Source organism: Megalops cyprinoides, chromosome 9 (assembly GCF_013368585.1).
Source record: "Megalops cyprinoides isolate fMegCyp1 chromosome 9, fMegCyp1.pri, whole genome shotgun sequence".
NCBI lineage: Eukaryota > Metazoa > Chordata > Actinopteri > Elopiformes > Megalopidae > Megalops > Megalops cyprinoides.
The window spans coordinates 17,746,307-17,771,367 of NC_050591.1; the positions used below are offsets into that span (position 1 = coordinate 17,746,307).

The 25,061-nt window shown below is 38.9% G+C and overlaps 1 protein-coding gene across 2 annotated transcripts in view; it reads right to left on the reverse strand.

The window, feature by feature from the left end:
- Positions 1–748: 748 nt before the first annotated feature.
- Positions 749–25,061, reverse strand: part of mre11a (MRE11 homolog A, double strand break repair nuclease) — a 50,199-nt gene continuing 25,886 nt past the window's right edge. For both annotated transcript variants that reach the window (XM_036536924.1, XM_036536925.1), the window contains exons 13-20: positions 19,923–20,096; positions 11,747–11,806; positions 11,441–11,651; positions 8,320–8,406; positions 7,040–7,101; positions 4,389–4,453; positions 1,346–1,436; positions 749–1,107 (exon numbers count right to left, since the gene is read on the reverse strand). In XM_036536924.1, the coding sequence (XP_036392817.1) occupies positions 1,051–1,107; positions 1,346–1,436; positions 4,389–4,453; positions 7,040–7,101; positions 8,320–8,406; positions 11,441–11,651; positions 11,747–11,806; positions 19,923–20,096 (807 nt within the window). In that variant the 3' untranslated portion in view covers positions 749–1,050. The remainder of the gene's footprint in view (positions 1,108–1,345; positions 1,437–4,388; positions 4,454–7,039; positions 7,102–8,319; positions 8,407–11,440; positions 11,652–11,746; positions 11,807–19,922; positions 20,097–25,061) is intronic.

Consider the following 25,061-nt stretch of genomic DNA (forward strand, 5'->3'; position numbering starts at 1 on the left):
TTTAAAAGTGAGACTGGAGTTAAGCAACTTTATAATAGTAATATTAACTCCATAATCCAATCAATTTTTAAGACCTGTCAAAATCGTATTTAAGCCATTTTAAGGCCTAAAGTTCAGATTATTGAATTTTGGACTTTTTAAGGACCCGCAGAAACCCTGTGCTGAAACTGTGATTGGGATGGGATTCACATATGTAAACAGGTCCTTACAAAGTATCCACATCACATGCTACGAGTGCCCCATCTGGGAGGAGAGATACAAGAAAGACAAACAACACACCTAATAGGAAATATTCCTAGCACTTGGCATCTCTGAACAATATCCTTGAAATGTTTGCGTGTAATTTCAACTAAGGGACATAGTTTTTTCAAGAGCAGATTTCTCTCCATGGAAACAACTGCTGAGGGAAGGAGAGATCATTGTCAGCCAGGTCGGTAGGACAGTGTGCTTCTCAACATTTTTCGGAAAGACTGGATAATTGCAGAGAAAATCAAGAAAATCTGACAAAAAAGGAAAGAAAACATGACAAATATAACAGAGGACACAACAGGGTGGCAGAGCCTTGTCCCAAAAGCATCTGCCAAATGAATAAATGTAAATTAAATTAAATGTGTAAAAGTCAGTTTTAGGACTATATCTGACAGGATGAGGTCTAACCTGACTACATTATTTTGATGGAGAGAGAAAAACGATTTCACTGTTGTACGTTTGTGTAAAATAAAATACACAATCAAGGACACTAGCAGGAGGTAAAATTTATTTTTAAAAAAATTATTTTTCTAACAATGAGTCTTACAACAACTTCATGAAACTGGACAGTCTTTATTGTACCTCTAAGCCCACAAGGCTTTGAATCTGGGTGGATGGTAACACACGCATCAAAAGTAAGAAAAGCAAATGCTCTTCAGCTAATGCAGACCATTAAACAATGTGTATTTCAGGGGGAGGATTGTTAATAGGAAATAAGTCCAACAGGAGCAAAAAAAACAAAAGGACAGATAGTGAGAACAGCTTGAGTAGCAGTGTCTCGCAGAGAGTGTTTTGTTGCAGTTATCTTCGACCTCTTCCTTTGGAATTACTGGAATCTTTAAAAGGATCCAACACGTCCTGCAGAGCAAGAATATTTGTGTGAGAGAGAGGGGGAGAGGGAGGGGGAGAGGGAGAGAAAGAGAGGGGGAGGGAGAAAGAGAGAAAAGGGGAAAGAGGCAGGTTGATAGAGAAAATCAGTTTAGATTATAAAAGGAGTAAATAGGTGCAACTTCAATTTGACACACTGACTTTACACTGAAATGACAGGAAGTCATCTGCAATTCAACCATGAGACAGAGCTGGTCAAACCGCTTACATCATCATCGTCGTCGTCATCAAAACACACACCCCTGTACGACTGGCTCTGACTCTGAGAACCCTGCCTACTTGAGGATAGAGAAGAGACCCTGTAAAAAAAAACAAAGGAGAAAGCAGCCCCCATCAAACATTAGTATCACACAGGCATGTACAACTCCATGCAGCATAATGTAGATTAACCAAAGTGAGAACAGAGTAAGCATGGCAAGCTGAAAGCACCAGTCATTACTGGTTTGCCATCTGGAATGTTTCTTTTGAAACATTCTATACTTAAATCATTCAAATATTTAAGCTTAATAGTCAATAGAATACAGAAAGATTCATTTTTAAATAGTTGAAGCCCTAGTTATGAGCTCTGGTCTGGAAACAATGCTTGTCCTCAGAAATTACACCACATTTAAGGCTTCTTTAAGCGGGAGGATTGGACACACTTATAAAGACTAGTGTTTGGCATGCTGTCCATTTGAAATAAAGGCACTCCTTCCTCACTACTACCAACCCAGTAATTTCGCATGAAATGTCAGTTATGCAATGAACTGAAGTATATACAATTATGTTACACATGCTGCAGGACTAGCCACTCTTTTATTATTACCTCTAATTGTAACATTTTTACCACAAATTTCTAGGTAACATTGTTTGCATTGATGGAGTGGGTCAGTTGTTATGGTGCTTGTCTTGAGCACGGGGTGAAACCTGCAGCCTCACCCCAGCTGTGTCATCAGCCGACACTGACCAAGAGTCCACTGCGGCAGAAGAATATGGCATGTGTTCTGCTGGGCATGAGAGGATCTGTCGACGGGCTGTCTTTGTCTCCCTGCTCTCCGGCACTCTGTGTGCCAGCAGGCACCTGTGAGCCACTCATAATGGGGCATAATGGGAGTTTTGCCAATTCTCCAATGGGCCCTTACTCCACTGTAGTACACTATGGGACCTGTAGCACAGATTTTTGTACCTCCCGTAACCCCATGTGTGATGCTTCCGCACTCCCGTACGAGTGCAGAGTAACAGTAAGTGATTTCAGTATTCCTGTTCAAAAGTAAGTTGATCCAGAGAACACTTGCCAACAGCAGCGGTTATTTCCTGAAAACCCCTGCTGCTGGCAAAACTACAGCAGGCAATATTAATAGTTCACGGAAATTATGGGTTTGGGGAAATCGCAGCTGCAAGTAGAGCTCATCAAGGCCCAACAGCACACAGTAACATAATTAGAAATAAATTTGCAAATAACACAGTAAAGAACAAAAGTTTAAATAACATGTTAAGAACTACTGAAAATGAATGTTATTTACTTTGAATCCTGAGGGATAACAAGGATCATGGAGTAATGTGAGTACGGCATAAGACTCACTGGCTAAGTGCAGCCATGCTTAAGGACACATAAAACCCAACTACTGCAGCTAGTGTATGGATGGGAAACCACTCGTACACGGTATCCACAGATGATAAAACCAAGGTTAGGAGGGACTGCTGTCTGCTTTCAGTTTCACTTGCAATGCAGCATCTTTGGAAACAAAGACCTGGATACACAGACAGATACACACAGACCAAAGACCTTGCATACACAATGGGACTCTGTTATAGCCTACCAGTCTCCACATTGGTGACAGTTGTTTTCTCACCACTCAATGTTTACACACAAGTAAGCATTTTCACATACAGACTTACATTTTAAATGGATCATATCCCAGTTTTAGTGGAACATCCCAGTAACCAGCAGATAAAAAACTAAAGCAGTTACATTTTTATCTGCTAGTAACTAGGGTATTCTAGATGCATAAAGATTTGCACTATTCTATCATCAAAATCTGCTTTTGTTTTCAGATGGCACATGTTTGTCATATTACTGACAGCTTGAGAATACAGAAAAAAAAGAACTGTTTACAATACATAACTACAGACAGAATCAGGAAGGTCTAATTAAAATTCGAAACCTCCCACAGGCTTGGAAAAAAAAAAAAACTATCAGCCTACTTCTGATGCAAATAATCTCTCTGTTAAAGAACAAAAAAGCCTTAATTATAAACTAAGTTGGGTTTGTTTTTTCCTTTTCTTTCCTGAAGTTCAAAAACATACAAACCAGTTTCAGTGACTACAATGACAAAACTTTGAGAAATGGCATCCCATGCATGTTTTAGTGTCAAACCAAATGCAGAGCTCATTAAGGAGCGCTTTCTACAAACTGTACACACTGCCAAGTCACGAACATAGTCAAAACAAACACAAGTCAAATCATTTTCTTCTTTATTTGGTGGAGTACAGTGCACCACAGCATTGTTGACCACACAGCATTACTATTTTGAAAACTCAAATAAATGTTAATCTTATCTCCATTTACTTTTTACCTTACCTTTACCTTATTACCTTCAAATATGTATTATGTGTGAAGCATTTAGTTAAAAACATTTAATGTTGTTAAAAGCAAATGTGAATTGTATGATTCTTAAAAGTGAAGTTCAAAATAAATGGATAACTTGGACGTCTATGTTAAACTCAACATTTTTGTGTTATTTAACTCAGAAAAATGTTTTTAGTTAAATTCTTCAAACATGGAGCGAAACATGATGTTCTTTTATATCTGTGACAGCATACGCTGTGGAATACCCAGTTTCTTGGAAGCATCTGTTTGGTTGATCCTTCACTATTTTAAAACTGAAAAGGTAGCGTTTTTCATCTTTAAAAGCCGAGTACTTTTTTCTCCAATATTTCACTTGGTAATTAGCCAAAGATAGGGAAGTGATGCACCATTTCAAACGATTGAGTATCGTATTATAAGTGAGCCCAAAAAGATTCTTATAAGACTGATCGCTTGATTACAAGTGGAATTTTAAATTCTACCCCAGTTCTTTTAAATGCTATATGCAGATGAATCTAATCTGCATTTCTTATTAAAGTTATTAAACTTCGAAAAAGTTCTGCACTTCTAAAAAGTTCTGACAAGCAACAGTTTGAAACCACAGCAGAACAAAGTGGGAGAACTAACAGATTTAAAACTAATGGGTGAACAAATGAAAAATAAGATGGCAGTTCTGCAGACCTACCTCTGAGCTGATTTGAAAGGTCTTGTGAAGGGCACCTCATCATCGGACTCGTCATTGATGACAACCTGGGGAAAAGGCGACAAGTGGAAGGTGAAGGCTGGGAAAAGGGCCTTTATTTTAAACTGTGGAGTTAATGACAAGCAGGGACTGGCTGTAAAAGTCATGGTATGCTGGGGGCGAGGGTATTTATCTTGTGCAGGTCCACAGTACAGGGAGACTGAAAATTCGATTTGGATGAAGGTCTCACCTCCATACAGATGCATGCATACACACAGTGAGCTGAGGTGCAAGGTTCCTGGCAGCTGTTTTCACACAAAAATAATTTCTTAGAAGAGTTAGCCAGGAAGAGCTGCAGTGTGGGTAGACTTCATTAATCAAGTTTACCCGATTCATTAAGCAACTGGAAATGGAACAGGTGTTCTACCAGGAGGAGAGTCTGTACAGGTGAAAAACTGTTCACTGGGAGAAGCTGCTAAAGCAGCTAAATTAGTACAATCAGAACATTAATACAAAATGAAGAAGCCAGTATTGCTTCCCCAATAATCTGTCCAATCTGTTTTAGGGAGCTCAGTCTTTTTTTGTAGTGATCCACTTTTAGATTTTGAATTATTCATTCAAATCATCTCTCAATCCAACTGCACAAAAAGTAATGATTTATTTCACATCCCCTTAGCATCATTCAAATTTCCCATTTGGTGACTGCTGCAACTTCTTGCAATGAGAGAGACAAATTAACCAAGAAGCCCAGAGCCTGTCTTTGGGGTTCAAAAAACAATCAGACTAGCCACAGCACTTGCTTCCAATTTGAACACTGGCCAGTTGTGAGACAGGAGGCTCAGACAGCTTATCCAGAAACTTTCAATCACTCTTGTCTCTCCTCACCATTTGGCTGTGCTATATCAGACCTCCAGAGCACGTTCAGTCTAAACAATATTAAAACTGTACCAGGAATACGTTTGAAGATACACTCTCTTTTATTTCACAAGTGAAGAAAGTCTCTCCTCTTTAAAGACTGCCAATTCCCAGACCAGACAATATGTAGTTCCAAAGAAAGATGAAGTGAAATGGCACATGGCAGGTTACTCACATGCATTCAGATAGCTTACTACCTTGTTAAGTTCTTCTGTAAATTATTAACATGGAAGCTACCAAACCATATAAACAAAGGTTAGGAGGCATAAACATTAGCTTCTCAAATACAGGAATAGTGATACTTGTTTCTTGACCACTCTCAGAGTTGAACTGCCATAATTTTTCTCCAACTAAAAACACCTTGCTGCAGTTGTTTGCATTTAGATCTGGTGCATAACTTGAACTTCTACTGAACCTCTACCCTAAGTATTTGTATCCTGTCACTCTTTCAAGTGACCCCTTACAGATCCATTACAGATCACAGGATACCATCTTTACCTTTACCATTACTAAATTTATCATGTCTCTGGTTTTCTTCACTTCATCTTATGATGCTCATTTCAATATTTACAAAATGTATAAAACAGAAGTTAACATACTGGGGCGCTCCAGCATTTGTGTACTGAATAGAACACACATTGGAATTGAGTTTGATCTGTCAACTGATATTTGTTAGCAGGTTGCTGATCCAAAGTGTGATCTTGAGCTTCACCCGCCACCTTTTTCTATGGTATTCAAATATACTCTCAATGTTTGTATGCATACTGCTTAATGAATTAATGAATGAATTAATTGCTTAATGAGAAGCTTGGGTTGCTGTGAATGTTTTGTTTTGTTTTCCCCCCCCAACATAAAATTCCTGAAAATTTGGGATGAGTGGATGTTGAAGTGCTTCCCAAAACAATCACTTATTACTATAATTAACAACTCTTGGAATAAAATTGGATGACAGCACCAGGGATAAACACATATACTTGCAAACCACCAGCTTAGTAGCAAGTCCACCAGATGCATGGCCAAGAAAATCCTATTGTACTCTTAAGCTTTCACATTGAACCATGACTCATAGCGTTCTTTACAAGCAAAAAAGGCACAACCCATTACTAACAGAGTCATGAAAGCAATATACAGAAAAGGTTGTTTTTTTTTTTGGGGGGGGGGGGGGGGGTGTTGACACATTCGCTCCCTATTAGGTCAGTTCTTTGATGGAAGGCTTGAGATACTGTTACCAGGAGCTCCATACTAGATCCCAGTGGCATATCATGACACCATGATTGAAACAGGTTTGAGTATGTTCCAGTGATGTCACCCACTGGGTATGCTAGAGTTTTATTGTCCTCTGTACTATATTGACTGCATATTTCAGAACCATGCACTAAGGGCTTTCACTCAACAATGGTTTTGAAATGCATATTCTGAGCTGATCAAGGACCACCGTGGCTACAGTACTGAAGCACTGCAAAAACACTGCCTTATTTCGAGGGTATTATTACTGCAGCACAAGAAGTCATTTGCAGTAATACAAATGTCTGCAGTCATTTCTTCCTTCTGGATATTCAGGTTTTTCAATACTGCTTCTTTTGTTAACCTTAATATGAAAGAATATGGAGAGACTGGATCCTCTGAGTTAAGGAAATACATGCTCTACAATACTACATTTACTGAGAACACTGAATAGCCATCAGGACAGAGGAGTTTAAAATGTACTCCTTATTCCTTAACAACGGGAAAAATCTTACTTCATCTTTATAATTCTTCGATGTTGTACCTCTGGAAGGTCTCTGAGAGGTTGCTTGGAAGGCTGCAACACAGACAGGAAAACGCTGAGACAGATACAGTATCTCCTTTTGATGTTTATGTAACTGTTCCTGTCAAGTTATTTTCCACAATACTTAAGAAATGCAGCAGAATGGAAGGTGTCTGAGGAAGCTCAGCTGGGTACACAGGGGGAACAGGACAGCAGCAATGCCAGGAAGGGCATGCATTCAGCATCTCAACAACAGCTGAGCACGCTCTCTTGTTCAAGAGTGGGACGTACATCAAGGACCAGCTGAATATGTATATAGTGCCCTCCATATATATTCACACTACTGATTAAATAACAGTGCAAGTTGAAAACACACATTCCAGCATGACAATAATGCACATCATTAACCCACATCTACAGAAGAAATTTTTGACTGAACCAAGCATTTGTGCTTCAGACTTAAGAATGCAGTAAAAAAAACAAAATATCTCAAGAACTACAGCAATTCTAAAGTTAAAAAATCCCTGATGTTCACAAACCGCATAACACACCATAGGAAATGTTTTGGTAGTGTAGACTGTTCAAGAAGAGGTCTTACAAAAAATAACTACACAGGAGTGAATGACTGTGACCTTCATGTTTCTGGAATAAAATGATTTGTGACCAACACTACTGTGCTTTGTCAAGGAACAAGAAATGGTGAATTATGGTCATGCCCCAAAACCAGGGAGTTCAACACACAAAATGTTTAACTATGATTTACGGGTGCTCATGGAAGGTTAATTTCATAGAAATATTAAAACTGCGTCACACCAACTATGCACCCATTGGACTGTTGCAGAGGGGAAATAAATACGTTAAAAGGAAATTAAGGAATAAGGTAAAGCGCAATGAAAGAGAGGGAAGGAAAAAACAATGGAAGAGAGGGAAGGGGGACAGATGGAAAGAGGTCAAGATAAATGAAGAAGGGAGAGGAATGAGGACTGAAAGAGAGGTAGTGGCGGGAGATGACGGAGGTCAAGTGGAAATGAACAATGATGAAGCAAAGAAAAAGGAAAGAAGAATCTAAGGGAAATCAGGGAAATGAAAGAAAAGGGTAAGAGGGAATTACAATCAGCAAAGGAGAGGCTGAGGTAAGGACAAAAGTGTGCGGAAGACCAGCGTTTGGGGCGCAGACGGGGAGAGGTGTTGGGCATGAAGAAGAGAATACAGGGAGTGGCTGAGAGGCAGCGAAGGCTGGTTTTGGAGGTGGAGGATGTGGTGCAGACCTACCCTCCATGATGGATCTGCTCTTCACTGGGCTGACGACAGGGTTCTGCTGGGCACGCCCTCTCCCTGGAGCCTTGGCCTCAGACGTACCTTGTTACAAAAAAATAAAAAAGCTTCCTATGGAACTTCATATCTACAAACTGTGTAAAGCTTTTATGCGACACATTTATCTTTTGCAGTCGTGTTTGAGGAGTTCCAAGATGGCCTCAGGTCTGAGGTCAGACACAATCTGTGAGCTCAAGCCAAACAGTTTATACCTTAATATACTGTAATTGACATTTCAATGAACATGCATCATAACAGCATAATTCGTCATTCAGACTTAAGAGCAGGCACCAACATGGTTGACAGACCATGAATACGTACTATCCTGACCCTGTCAATTTTTTTCCCCCAGAGCTTTGTGTGACCGTGACTAGCCTCATCTTTCTGCTGCTGGAGAGTGCGAAAAGTACATTCTAATCTGTAAGACTGTGTCTCTTTGGTACATTCAACTTAATTAGTTCATGTCAGAATTTCAAAGTGTAAAAAAAGAAATGGCTGATGTGTGTATAATGAAGAAAAACATATCACCCACATTATTACACCTACATTACTTGGCCTTCAGTCAAAACCAATCAAACCTTTCTTGGGAGCACAGTGCAATACTATTTGCCTAAGCATGACTCAATTTAAACAGAGCTTCTCTGAAGGGCAAAACCCACCTGGAGATGGACTGATGTCATAGCAAATATCTCTCTCTGATAGGAGCCATCTATGCTCCTCACATACTGAGACATCAACACAAGTAAAAATTTCCCTGTTAAAGACTCTTCTGTGGTGGTTAATACAGAATCACAAGGTCATAAAACATGAAAATAAAATGTGTTACACATGTTAAAGAGATACATACAAAGTAAGGAGCATTTAGGATTGCTACAGGTATAATACATGGTTAATGCACTGGTTACAATAAAATGCAAAAAAAGTATATATTTTCAGACTTTTTTCAGGTATTACAATACAATATAACATTAAATTTTGATGGTAATGCAATTCATAAAAGGTTGTAAGGCAATACCAAGAAAATGTTTAAATGGGAACATTTCCCATTTAACTTTTGAAGCACAGTCTAATAATGACCCTAGAACTTCCATAATTAAAATTTTGGCTTTGGTTCACACAAATTTACAAAATTTATCTGACAAAATTACACACAAAATTTAAAAACAAACTTGTACATGATTTCCAGTCCACAATTGGCAACATATACTATCCACATGTTTGCAACATATACTATTAAAAAAATTCTGATCGATTCAAAAAAACTATTCTGATCACACAAGCTCCTCTCTTCCAATGCCTTCAGCATCACGTTTCCTGCATCATGCCCCAGAACAACCATCGGAAAATGTCATACAAATACTGATACGGTATTGCTTCTACACGCTGGTTCTGATTCTGTCATGGAAAGCTACTCTAGGCTGGCTGTCATACACACAATGAGCCAGCACGCCCACAGCTGGCATTTCGAAACACTACGCCTCTGGATGGAAAAGAGCACGAACGCGCAAGGTAACGCACCTGGATGTACAAAACGGTACGTTTCAAAGAGCACTTTATGTTCCCAACAGGCATGAACTTAATAACTTACTGCGTTCAATATTCATTTTAACACAAACTAATCCATTTTAAAATATTTTATACTATTTCCAAGTTGCTGGCAGGAGTTATTACACTTAAATGTCTCTATGAAAAGGTAATACATTTCCACTTTATATATGATTTTTTTAAATTTAAATGCTGTAGTTGTACATCAATCATGTATATCAATCATTCATATTATTATAAGTTATTTTGCCAGAAATTCCATTTCCCCGAAGTATTTATTAATCCACGGTCTGTCCCTCACTCCAACACCATTCACAAAATTATCAGGTTTATACATGTTGCTCATACAGCAACTGAAAGTAATTAGACAATGTTAACAGTACTTCTTGTTCCATAATTAGTGACTGCAGTTAGTTCAGGTTTTTAACTCTGCATTTTTTTTTCACCAGCTAATGCTCTCAATGTCAATTACATGTTGGGGGACTACCTGCAGGCTGCAGATCTCTCTCCCGCATCTCTCACAGCTGAACATTATTTCACGCTGTGAAATGCTCAGGGTAGACACTTCACTTTCTACCAGCTCTCATTTCCTGTAAGCGCAAGGTCTACCAAGCTGTACCAAAAATGCCACTGTACCTTGAGCAGGTAATTCATAACCATTGAATTAATAACCATGCACTGCACTGTTCGACCTCCACCCATCACAGCACTCTGGGCAAAGCAAGAGCGCTGTGATAACAAAATTCTACTTTCCAAATTGTGTATATACAAAAAATGAATACTACATTTGCATACTTAATTTATAATACACTATAATGTACAACTGTAAAAATAAAACAAAATGACCACGCAGAACTGAACTCCTGGAGAAGACAGCAGAGTGCCATTTGGTCTAGAGAAGATGGGAGCTTTGTGCTGCAAACCTCATGTTCATTCATGGGGAACCAGATGGCAACACATAAATAATGTTAACCTTCAGTATCAGTTGCCTTTCTCAGCAAACTAATATCAACCATAGGCAAACCCACTGAAAAGCATAGCTTTTACTCCTGACATTTACTTGTGCCAATACTGCTGAACTTATTGATTCAAAAGGCATTTCTTTCATTCTGTCAGAAACAGGGATGGGTTACACCTCGGAGTGATTACGCTAGAGTCACCTGGGCTGCTCCAGCAAATACCCAGCTGGATGGTAGGATGGCGTACTGATAGCGACAGGTTCAAATTAACAGCACTGCTGTTGTACCCATTTGCAAGGCACTTGACCAGAGTGCTTTTCAGTTAGCACAAGACCGGACTTGTACCTGTGCAAAAACGGTACCTATGGATGAGCCAATATTCTAACCAAGTGAATAATGAATCAGGTGCCACAAGAAATGAACAGACTAAGATAAAGTGTTTGATATCAAGGTCTTCTGAAATTAAGATTTTTTTCCTCAGTTTCTCAGTGACAAGAGTTGAGATTAATATGTGTGAATTTGATAATTTTGCTCAATTAACTATGGTCATTTTGAGAACACCATGTACAACTCACCCCTGCCCCTTCTGGATGTCCCTCTGGTAGCTGAACTCTGACCCCTGGCCCCCCGTGCACGCCCTCTTCCTCGACCTCGGGAAGGCTGTGGCGGGGCGAGGCTGTCATCGGAGTCCATGGCTACATCACCCTCTTCAGAGAGATGGAAGTCATCATCCTGGAACTGGTCTCCTGACTCCTGTGTTCTATGAGCTTTGGCCCGATTGATGGCCTGTAACAATCACAGCACAGGTCTGCTCTCACCAGGGGATCTTCTTCCTCCATTGAAGTGTGGAGTTAACTAGAACGCTTCAGCTGGAAGCCTACCTCACGGACTTCCTCTTCCTCTTCTGCTGTGTTCTTCTTTGAGTCCCGGAAACGACGGATCTGTGGGTAAACGCAGGCATTAACATCACAAAGACACACACCAAAAACACACAACTCTTTGCAGCCTGTTTGGAAAAACAATTACAGAATGTTCTTGTGACAATTACACGATACCCCATTTTCAACACCAAATATGATAACAGCTTTAGACCAAGTTAAACTTCACTGGATCAGATTTCTGCTCCTTTTCCTCTATACAACCATCTGGATCCTACAGGAGCCATAGCACTGTGATTCAAAAACATCTCCACAACATTTCCACAATCAACAAAAGAGCTCCCAAGCTGCGCACAACCATTTACATTTATTTACATGCACTCTTCATCTAGCCCACATCTGCTATGACATCAGCGGTATTCTGCAAGTACTGAGAAGCACAAACTTGTCTCAGGTGCTAATAAATGCTAATAAATTCAAGATCAATGCTTTATCTGACTTTTCCAGATGCACAGTGTTAAATTAGAATTATCTAATAAATGCTTGCTGTGTTGCAATGCTGCAAGCACAGCGGTGGATCTGGAGTAACATCTTCTCTTTCTTCTGAATTCAACACAATGCATTCATATCTGTCTGTTGTACTTGAATAAGTCTGTTCTTTAGAATTGAATAACCCTATCTGTATAACCCTGAACAACAATAACCTGCATGAAATAAAACATTTTACATGCCCATACAATGAAAGAGACATTCTGTTTTACTGACAATAAGAAAGACATTCTCATTATTTATTATAATGACTTCATCTAAATGCACTTTTAGCTCTGCGGGGTAAAAGCATCTGGGAACTTTCCTAGTTTGTGTTCATATTAAGTGGCACCCAAAATTACATGCCACTGAGCTGGTACTAAACAGGATTATTAGCACAGCCACAGATGAGGTATCCTTACACAGGACAGGAGGACTGAACCAGCCTCACACAGAACAGTTCATTTTAGATAAACCAAAAAAGGACACTCCTCAAGCTGAAAAAGAACAAGAAATTAGAAAGCGCGGATAATTCATGAGGATGCGCCATACAGGTATACTTTGATTAACAAAACATCTGAGTAAGTTGCTCCTTTGCAGCAAACCCAACATTCTTTTCATAATTAAACAAAAAAATATTTATGGAAAAATTTCCAGGGGTCATGGAAAGAAATTCAGAACTGTAAATTGCATGTACTTGCTTCTTAAGGATAAACAGATGTTTTCTTACATTATCAAGAAACAAAGGAGGTGGTTTGGGAATAATTAAAAGTAACAATTAAATAAGACATTATCTCCCTTCTCCAATTACCACTTCTCACAAAGTAAAGATGGCATCTGTGGGCAAATGTCATCAATCAATTTCTACAGACACTGAACTGCACATCATGGCGTTAGAATCATTAGAAATAAAAAGTGAATTGCAATGAAATTGTTATACTTGGCTCAACAAACACTTCAAATCACTAGAAGGACAAGTGGAGCTAAAGCAATGGCCATTAGAGCACTAGCGCTGTGTGAGACAGCAGTGTTAATGCATGTTAATTAATGCAAGTTCAAAAAGGTTTAAGAAATAAATTAACATTTCTAGCAATACTTTGCTAAGTACCCCTATTTGCCATGTTCTGAAATGCATCCATTACACATTACGCTACACACATCTCTGGCGACAACATTTGTCTTTAAGTCACCTTAGGTGATAAATCTAGTTAACTAACAAAGGTATACCTGTATGTTAGTGAAAATGAATAAACATACAGCAGCTTCACAGAGAGTTAGATATGCTCTATGAAATTTGCTATTGAACTGTATATCCTGAAGAATACTGACAGACGTGAGCTCACACATACATTGTAATTTCCATCACTTTCGACCAAACAATGCGAACACAGCTAGATATATAAATTTTGTGGACAGCAATGTATAATTTTGATAATGTAAGTCATTTAAGTAACAGCTGTTAGTCAGTACTTTCAGCATCAACTGAGACAGTGAAATTTTATGATATCTGAACATATCTCTGCGCAAACTGAATTAATGAAAGATCCTCTGTCAGTTCATCAATTGGTGGTTGTTGTTGTGATGGAGGTTGTTGATAAGAAGATGCAATGGTAATAACTGAAAGCTTTGAAGCTTCATGACCTTGATTTGGAGAGAATGGAGACCTGAGAACAAATTATTAACCATTAGTGAAAACCAACAGTGAAATGTCTGACAATGTGTCTATAGCCATGTCTTTCAATGCCCTTCTTTTCATTGCTGTGCAGAGGCATACAAGAAAAAAAACTCCTGCGAGAGAGATTCAAAAGAATTTCTCTTTCAGAAGCTCCAATACACACTATACAAGTTCAAATGTAGTGCTGAAGGACAGCTGATGTATAGCTAACATGCTGGCCACAGGCACTGAGTCTCCCACTGGGATATGCCATAAAGGACACATACACATGACCAGTCAGTCAAAGTGAACCATGCAACACCCAGGCCAGCGCCTTACCTGTCCATAACAAAGCTATGGCTATGTCCAGCATGCTCCATAGGGGAAGCCTAACAGGAAGCAAATGGTCCATTATGGGAAAATGACACCCCCTCAACACAAACTCTCTTTGCTCTAACAGCCTTCCCTCTTCCTTGCAATAACATAGTGCTGTCAATTGCACAGTCACATCAACAGTAATACTTTGACAGCTCTGCGATACTGCGGACTGGACACTCAACACATGAACCTAATGGCCCCGGCCTAGTGAAAACGCAGGGACCCATTACCATTTTTTCCAATACAAGATACACCTGGGCAAACAGGACAGATGACACTTACCTGAATCTGCTGTCTGTGTAGGAAGAAAAAAGTAAATATCCAAGAGGGCAGTGAAGATATTTTTTACCCTCATCTTCACAATCTCAGCTAAATAAATAAACTAGATTAAACATCATCCATACTTCACACTCTACAGATGTGTTGGCTAGAACATGAATGGCAAAGTGGTGTTTGGGGTCTTTCTGAATGGAACTAAAATCAGCTTAGAGGAATTTTTAAAAATTAAATTAAATTATAAAATTTAAATGAAATGAATAAAATTATGTTAAAATAAAAAATATGAGCCAAACCATCTGCTTGTGTTTGTATTTGAGTGTCGGCACAAGCCTGACATCTTCATACCTTCAGGTAGAGGGAAGAATGGAAACTCTGGAGCGCTGACTGCCCTCATTGCAGAGAGTGAAGGCTAAAATAAGGACAAAGTTTTAAGTGACATAAGATACAGATCGCGACAGATGGCGAGTCCCTAATGGGCACCATGCTGTCCTCAGCCAACACCACAGCCTCTGCATGTGTCCATGCCCCACCTCCCCACAAAACCTAAGAGCTCGCTTGTTGCTAAGGGAACCCCTGGATAAACCATAATCGGACTGCTGATGGCAACAGCAGCTGTGACATATCAGCTCTGGCGTGAGAATTAATGGGAGAGAGCCTTGAGAGAGGCAGAAGGCAGGAGAGCAGGAACAACGACAAGAAAAAGGTGAGAAAGCATGCCTAATGGAGGTGTGGATGTAACAAAACCCATTTACAGAGGTGAGCCTTCCCTCAATGAATGGGAGAACACGAAGGGTATGAGAGCTCAAGCCGCATGGAGCGATGACAGTACCCCTGACAATCTATTGTGCCTGCAAATGTAAGATAATGAAAACTGTTGAACTTATTCACAATAACAGCCGCTCAGCAGTGGCAAAGTGAAAACATTCTCACGGACTCCAGACCAAAAATTGCATCACTTAGGTTATAAGCCTTGTATGTGGTAGTTGCAACCCCCTCTCATCTTTAACAGCGACAAACACCCATCATTTTGTCATCCATATGAATGATTTCGCACTTTCATGGCAACATGAATATTTTGTATGTGACACTGAATAATCAGCCTTATGATGGGCTCTGTGGTCTGCCTCCACGGTGCCATAACATTTGACCATTCTGACCTTCATGCATCATGTCAATCCTCTTTTTCGCAATTCTTCTGGCAAAAACCATGACTGTCACAGAATTGTTTTCCAGTATTTTCCCATTAACTCTGAGAACTAACAAAGGTTTGATCCAACTCTGGATCATTTACATTTAATTCAATTCACCCCACTTGATAACCATGCATAATTAATCTATCGATGAAATGTTGAACATTTACTTTCTTTAAACAAGGCATAATATTCTCTCTGTCATCTGAAACTCGGAAACACGGGCTGTAAGATACATTCTATAATGAATGTTTGTCTCAACTGCTGTGATAAATGAATTTGGCTACCTCAGCATGCTGATTGGTCATACGTGCACACATACATGTACATAAATGCCTGTAAATAATGTTCCCAGTCACATGATGTTCTATAAGAACAATCAGCCATGTGACCTACTATGCATTCCTGAGGCTACTGAACCTAGCTAGTGAGCAAAACTTTATTGCAACACATTACACTAAAATACTGCCATCTGAAAGGGAAGACTAGCATGACAATTCACACATCTATTTGGCAACAATGTGCCCTATTGTTTAAATGGTAGCTGACTCCAGACAGTGCACAGAACGGGGAAACAGCTCACACAGTTGGAACAGTCAGAAAGTGTTACCGACCATGTTGTGAGTTACCTAGCTAGCTAGCTAGAGGGCTGGAGAGCAAAATATTACAATGTCCTGTCACTGGCAATAGCAAAGGCAGCAGAGACACAGCCCTCACAGAGCTTTAGAGTGAGGCAAGAAAGACCCCCCCCCCAGCCTTGTTTAGATATTATGGTATTGATAGACAATGTTTCCGGTGCTTTCAGTTGTGTGGCGATTATACAAGAGGTGATTTATGATGGCCCTTCTCCGAAGAATCTGTACTGCAGTCTCAGCTTTGTGTAAAAAAACAAAAAAAACAAAAACAAAACTGTGCTCATGGTCATGGCTATGTAGTTCCAGCTAATGCTGGGGTACTTCATGACATATCGACAAAGCTCTAGTGCCCAAAAGTGGTGACATAATTTTGTGCAGCTAGCATTTTAGTTATTTAGTGGTTCAGCAACAATTTCCAACTTATGTGTTAGCTGTCTTGTTACACTGTGCAAGCTACACCATGCACCTTTTTAAAACTCCAAAATGTGGTCCTATGACCTAGCTGGGAAGGGTGCATTTATACTCTTCCATGAATACAGCTGGCTTGCTTTATCTAAAAATGTAGAAACCAGGTAGTTAGCAAGAAATACAAATGATATTCATTGGATTATAATATATAATATTTTAACGCTGTTGTGTTTGAAAGCAGAGGGCAACATGCTTATTTACTAACAGAAAGTATTCAGCAATATTTTCAAATACTGTCACACTAATCCTTAGTATTGAAAAGGCACATCTTGGTTCGAGAACTGCTTCATTTTCTCTGCAGTGTATGCTTAGCTTACAGTCTTGTGACTATATTCGGCAATGAGGACTAAGAACAGAAGCATATGTGGAAGCATGAGTTAAGTCTGAATCACAAAATTGAAAGATACACAAGTATGGCACATGAAAAATGTTCAGGGCTCTTTAGTCTGAATCAGTCCTTTAGAGAGGTGAAGATGAATCTCTCAGATGTTCTTGAAAGTTTGCACATATAGTGGTCATATGGGTATGGCAGGTAAAACTAATTCAAACCATCGGTCTTATTTCACCTAGACACATATTTAATGAACGGACTCAAAGAGTTGGTATATAGAGAAAACAGAATAGGACTGACCACAAGGCCTTGAGATACACCAGAAGGAAGTAGACAATGGAGTACATAGAACCTCTCCGGGATACCTGATAGGATGGAGCGGAAGGGTAAGAGGAGATGCAATCAAAAGCAGAACAAAATTCCCAGATTAGCAAGGGTCAAAGCATTATCTGATAGTACTGAAAACATCAGAACAGGCAAGAAGGATCAATGCCTGGTTTCCATTGACCTGCCTTATCTGTATGGAGTTCTGGTCTGATGTAAGCCAATGTGGTGGATTTCATTTTAATTTACTGGGTTGCCAACAGCTCAGGTTTTTTGGCTTATAGGTTCCTTTTGTGGTGCCACCTACTTTGCATGTGTTTTGGTGAAAAAATGACCACAGCTCCCCAAGTGACAAGTGCATTTACTCATGAATACAAGATGGAGGAAAAAAATTGAGGCTTGTTCTATTCTTGTCCTGCTCTTCACACTCAACAGAGGGCATGTCCTCTGCTACAACAAAAGACGAGACAGAAGATAAACTGTGGTGTCTTTTAATGCTCAACATTTTGCTTCTCCTCACATAGCTTTTTGTGGCAAGGTGATTGGCTTTTCTGCATAAATGGACCAACTGGGGATTAGTTAATAAAATACAAGTTCTGAATGATTGCAATTATGCAGGACTGTGAACCTTAGAATTGGACTGAGTTTATAGAAGCTTAATGGTAAACAAAAATCACCCACATATGGAGAGAGGCAGCACTTAAAAAGCATACTAATTCATACCGGCTCTCCTGCACTAATTGTCAAATGTTGTACGTCTCACTCAACTATTATTCAACACAAGACATGGTGTACTGGAATAAAAGATTAGAAAATGTATTAATGAGAAAAACGTGTTAGTTTATACTTAACTTCATGTTGTGTATGTTGTGTTTGTATGTATGTTCTTTGCTATTTCTTTATGTCAGATGCCATAAAGACCCCACATCCCCATCAACACCTTCAGTGCTCTTTAGTTCTACACTAGGCAACTCAACCTTTGACCTACATCGAGGCTCTGTTTTGTCCCTGTGGTTGTTTTTGTCTGTTTTAGCTGCTCAAAACTGATAACACCATAGTATGTTTTCAACTGTTAAACTTCAATTAATTATTTCAAAATCTCTGATTTAATGAAGAGACAAACTGCATTTGTTTACACAGTTTACCTTTGTTTACACCTTTATTTTGGGTAACACTAAATACCTCAATGCATCACTTTCACAGTATGCAAGTTCTTCTTCGTTGGCAAATAACTGCCATTCTGTTTCCACCCACATTGTGTAATCCACTGTCACTTATATTGTTTGTATTATAAAAATCAAACTGGTTACCAACAGTCTGAGATGACAGTGAGAAAAGTTTCTAAGAAAACTCTATAATACATAAGCTCCTGTAATGGGTCCAAAAACAACGAAACTCAAACAGCTTGTTTCAGGAACTCAAAATATTTGTACTTTGATTACAATTAATCAAATTCAATTAAAAAATCCTAAAGTAATCAAAGAAATAAGGCCTCACCCAAACAGAAAAATGCACTCTATATCACTCCAACACACTTTCTTGGATTCCATCCCCTTTACACTGTACAGGAAGGCTATCACCTCTTTTTCATATCATCCTGGCCCCTGGCTCCACCCCTTACAACTGTACAACTCAGGTAAAACTGTTAAGCGAAAGCACCATAAAAGCTGAAAAATATTTTTGCCTGTTTATTATTTGTAGGTTACATACAGGTAAAAAAAAGTCTTAATTCTAAAAATTCTTAAAAACAAAATTTTTAATGCACAGAATGGCTTAACCTTGCAAGGGTTTTCATTAAATGAAACCTTCAGACTTGTGGTTTATAAAAAGCTAATTGAAAACACTCAAATACCAAGCAAATGTAGCACTGTCACACATTGTGCAGTAACTATTCCACTTATGGCCCTACAGTTAATAGAATTTGGGTGATTAATTTATTGATTAACGTACTGGAAGACACAGCTGGAGATCTACACACTGCTACATTAACATCTGATTGTAATGCTCACGCACGTATGGCATGGAATTTCATCAGTGCACCAAGAATAATTGGGTTTTACCCAATTACAATAATTACAATAATTGTTTCCCATCAATTCCCCTAAAAAACATACAAGCGTATGTTCAGTCATAATTTTTTCTAACGACATAATTCCTGCTATGAGCCACAATCTTCCAACTGATCCCCTGCCAATCTGCTCCCGTACTTCTACCCCACCACTCCTCAGTTCACCACCTCCACCAAACCTCTATGTCCCACATTACTGTGACTTACCTGGTCTTCCATCCTCTCTTCTCAGAAATGCTTTCATCACTCACTCTACTATTTCTGCACCCCTGTCCAATAAAAAAATTAGTGTATGTCCCCCGCCCTGGCAACACTATGACCAACCTCTTCGTCAATCTTCTCCTCCACTGCCTCCACGCTCCTCTCCTTCAGGTAACGCTGGGTCTTCTCCAGCTGGTAGTTGATGAGCTCCTCGATCGCGTCCCTCTCCTCCTTGTCCACGAATTCCTGGACGGCCTTGCCCATGCCCTGCTCCGTCAGCAGAGACAGCTGCACGTTCTGGGAAGCAGACACAGCAGAACCTCAGACATCGGTTCAGATCATCCACCCAGGAGGGCATCCTGTCACTGTCCACCTCATGAGTGGACACCCTCATCCACCATCATTTATGCTGGGTATGCTGTAAAACGTGAGGTTAAGTGCCTTGTTCAAGGTTACAAAGTAACACAGTAACTGCCCAAAAATCAGGTAAGTTCATCAACTGAGTTAAAAGCACCACAGAAACATGACAACAATAAAGCCACCGACCTTTATCAGTCATACAGTGTCTTAAAAAAATTAATATTGTCTCAATCTCAAGCCAATTTTATGTACAGTAATACCAACATAAAATACATTACCCACAAGATCATGGAAAGGAACGAAAAAAATCTCTACTAGACCCTGACTTTACATAACACTGAGCACGCTGATATATTCAAATCCAACATAAAAATCTCATCCACATGTGTGAGAGGTAATTACACCATACACAGCCAAACCTGTCTCAAACAAACTAACACAAAGAGAGGGCTGATTAACAGCTTCAGCTCATCACAATCTTCACTCCAGCAGAATATCAAATCAGGCTATATCTGGTAACCAATTATGTTTATAAGCTAAACAAACAAATACAAAACCCCTGATCACTCTCAGAGATTCACAAACAAATTCATTAATGAGAAATATTAAAATAAAAAAATGTAAAAACTCTTTGAAATTCTATGAAAATCCAAAACAAAAAATTCTAATTATGATTCAAAGCCATTTCTCCACTCAGGTGCACTCAAAGGAATATCTCTTGAGCAGAAATGGAAACTTAAGAGGAAGATAACAGAAAAGGGATTCGCTTTGAAAAGCTCTCCTAAATGAAGAGTTGCTGGCCAAGTCATATTTGTGTAAGTGTTATCTGGGATTTTGAGAAAGTATATGTATGCTTTTCATGAGATTTCAAAACTGTTTGTTTTTTTCCCCAAGCAGCACACTGCCTCTCTCGCTACATCATGCGGTGATCTCAATTACTTTAAAGCTATGCCACACTGGATATTACATTTCTGATTTTAGACCAGTTCTCCAAAGCAACATTGACATAAACTTAAATTCAAGAACAAGTAACAGAATAAATAGTTTATGACCTTAAACAGTACATTTTAATTAAACAGAATCTGCCTAGAATAGACAGGCACCTCCAGACAAACACACACACACACACCTGTTTAAATGTTATACAGCAAGCCAAGAAAAATCACATTAGATGTCACTTTAATGTCAGTTGGTACAGACATTCAAATGGCCACTTTTGTTAAGAACTCCTGAGCCATTAAATTTCCCAGCAGAAACAACTGATAAAAACACCACCACCCCAATGTCAGAGGCACCACCCAGTGTTTCCCCTCGCATTTTTTTCAGCAGCGGGGGGGGGGGGGGGGGGGAATTTTGTTGTACCTGGGTGATCGGAGTGAATATCAATAGGTAACTTAAAAATGTATGATACAGCATACATTAAAATATTCAAAATCAGCTCGTATGAGCCTTAACCCCAAAGACCTTTAGCTTCATGGATTGCGCTGTATAATATATTATCAACGAAATACTGCTCACCCCCTTCTCCTTCAACTGGGAGGTGGGTTAAGGGAAGGTTTCCTAATCTTGAAGCTGCATCTGTGCATGACTAGGGCAGACCCGATTAGTGAACAAGCTAGTTACCATGTATGCTAGTTAGCTAGCTATAGCAAGAGTATGCACTAGCTGGCTACAAGTTCACTGAGCTATATTAATTATATTTGGACCAAAACTGCACTCATCTCATTTTCGGTGGCGATAAAGTTAACCTACCAAATATTTAAGCGAAATGACACTGACACTGCACTGAAAGTTAACTCAACTTGTTAGTTAGCTAGATCAACCAGGCAGCGCTTAAGCCACAATAGTAATGTTGGCTAGGTAGCTACGTGTTAATGGGCACCAAAGGAAGGTCCGTAAATACATATACCTTTCTTTGGGGGGGGGGGGGGGGGGGGGACTGGGTGAGTAACTGTCGGCCCTTTCCTCCCTCTCAGCTTTCTGTTGCCTCGCTTTTTGTTTTTGATATCCCGACTTCTTCGATGACGATATGTCATACCCAACTGCAGGCTAGCTAGGTTGTTTTTTATCATACACGGAAACGTATCCACATTTGCGCTGTCGGTAAATGCGAATTAAGTTCGCATTGGTGTAAACAACGATTGCGATCGGAACATCTGTAAAGCGAAGTGATACATAATAGTAAAACGTCCCAGTGCAGTTATACTCTATTATCGGCACTCTTTGGAATGCTCTTGTCCAATCAAATTACTTGACCGGAACTAGCTGTTGTATAATTGAAATTAAAAGTGGAGCCACGGATTTCATAAAATTCTGAAGCAGCGGCGGTAATCATGTCGCTGCAAAATGTATATAACGGAAACGCAGCCAACCTGTCACCTGCCTTCATTACTTTCAGCTGGGACTATCAAGCCAGATAATCAGACCCCAGCTGATTCAGGAAAAAACTCTATCCTGTTTCTCATGAGTAAATAAATGACTCATTTATGGACTCAGTGTCAATATGCACACTGTGCTACTTCGTTGCATTCCCAGCAAAGCAAAGACATTTTCAAAGAAAATCACAAGTTAGTACAGAACTCATTTCTTGAGTTGAAATACACAATCACTGACCAATTAGTGGTAATGACTCTAAAGGTAATGAATAAACTAAATAAGTGGTTATTAAGAGCAAACAACTAATATACTTTACCGTAATAAAGGTATAATCTAACCAGCCAACAATGATTTACTTACAGATAAAGGGCCTGATCAATCTCAGTTAAAAATACTATTATATACTATACTGTTTAACAAGAAAGATACACACTACACCGCTCAAAAACTAAACTGTTGTAAAATATGATATAGAACTACAGTAAATACCGAATACAGCAAAAAAAAGTAAATGATTAATGGAAGGGACACATCCAAAACAAATGATATTATCACCAAAAATTCACATTCAATGCAATTCTAACTCATGACAAGAATTTATTACATTCAAGATAAAAACACAAAATTTATATAAAGCTCCAGCACAAAACAAAACAAATAAGATTCAAAGTGATTCTCTGATACATTCCTTTGGGCAGTGCTGCAAAACTGAAAGGAAATCATAAAATAGTAAAATCGTAGTGAACTGGAGAGCTGGAAATACCTTGCATTAGATTTAAAAAGTCAGCACAGGGTTCCCACCCTTTTCTCCATACCAAATACCATGACTTTTCATGACATGTGAATACAATTTCCACAACTTCTCCCAAACTAATTTAGATAGTGTATTTCATATTAAAGGTAGATTCTTCCATGAAAGAAAACACATTTTACATTTTCATGGCCATTTAAATGTCAAATTATTGAAACACGTAACACACAACACTCATGGTTTTAAATCAATGCAAGGAAATAAATTAATTAGCTCCAGTGAGATAAAATGTCAATATGCTTGGAAGGAAAAAACAGTTTCAGAATATTTTATGTGACCTTACATTATTGTCATATAGCAGATGCACTTACCCACAACAACTTACAATTTTATCCATTTATATGGGTGAACATTTTTACTGAGGCAAGTGTGGGTTAAGTACCTTGCCCAAGGGTACAACAGCAGTGCCCCAGCAGGAAACTGAACCAGCGATTTTTTGGTTTCAAGCCCTGCTCCTTACCACTACACCACATTTCAGCCCAGATTTTAACTGAATTAAAACCTTAAGTCAAGTATTCACTGAAATCTACTAAGAAATATTCAACCAAGCAGAAAACAAATTTTCCACCTTGTCATATCAATCACCAGATCTCAGAACAATCAAACACACACATTTTGGTTGTATATACATTTTGGTTTCTTTTGAAACCACAACCTCCAACACAGCCCACAGCTACAAAATATAGTCTTGGAAATCCAACAGGAGTTGAATACACTCTCCCTCTTCACACTACTGTGTCAGACACATTTAGTAATAAATGCTAAGGGCAAAATTATGTTGTTGTTAGCTTAGGAAAGAATTAGCCAGGAATATATGTACTGTTGTCATGATAGCAATAATTTAATAAAAGTCTACATTGTTGGGGTAAATCATTCTTTTTATTCCAAAGATGAGGTGCAGTTAGGTCTTCAATATCCTGCTGACCAATAAGTGCAAACACTGACTCACCTTATGAGTAGAGACCATTTAAATTAGTGTTTGATACAGGTTAGATATTAAGACAGCATGCTACCCACCAAACAAGATCAATGCAGGACACTATGCAAAACAGCTAGTACATTAGGTTTTCTCTTATAGTCTACCTGTTTTGTTCAATCAGCCCACCTCACCACGGGATGTTTAAGTGTTCCTAGTGGAACACTGTACTACTTAAGAGGTAAAGACTTTAGCAAATTCCACAGGCTCTTTACAAGATTGTATAAAGATCAACAAATGATACATTTCACTCAACATCCAGAATCTATTTTTTACTCTCCAAGCACAGATCATTAAATTAACATTTTTCCAAACAATATAAAGATCAGTTAATTGGTTACTGATCACTTCTGTGAGGCAAGCTTGTGGTATGTTGTAAATGAACTTAAGTATCAAAACTGGCTAGGTAACTATGACAACGACATGAACCAGTTCAGAGTGACAAAGCAGTCACAGACTAAAAATATTCCTTTATGGATGGATTGATATACAGTTACAGTTTGTTTCCATATGGCACACCAAATGTGAGCTTCCCTTACTTCCCACGACCACACCAATAAATTAATTCCATGATTTCCCCAATTGCCATTCATGTTTTTAAATTCCCTGATATTTCAAAAATTCCAGTCAATCTCAATGCCTTTCTTTGGCAAGGCACAGGGCACACCCATGCTTCAAAATATTCTATAGTATGTGTTATACCATTCTCATCCCTTGTGTTGATGACAATTTTGTTTAA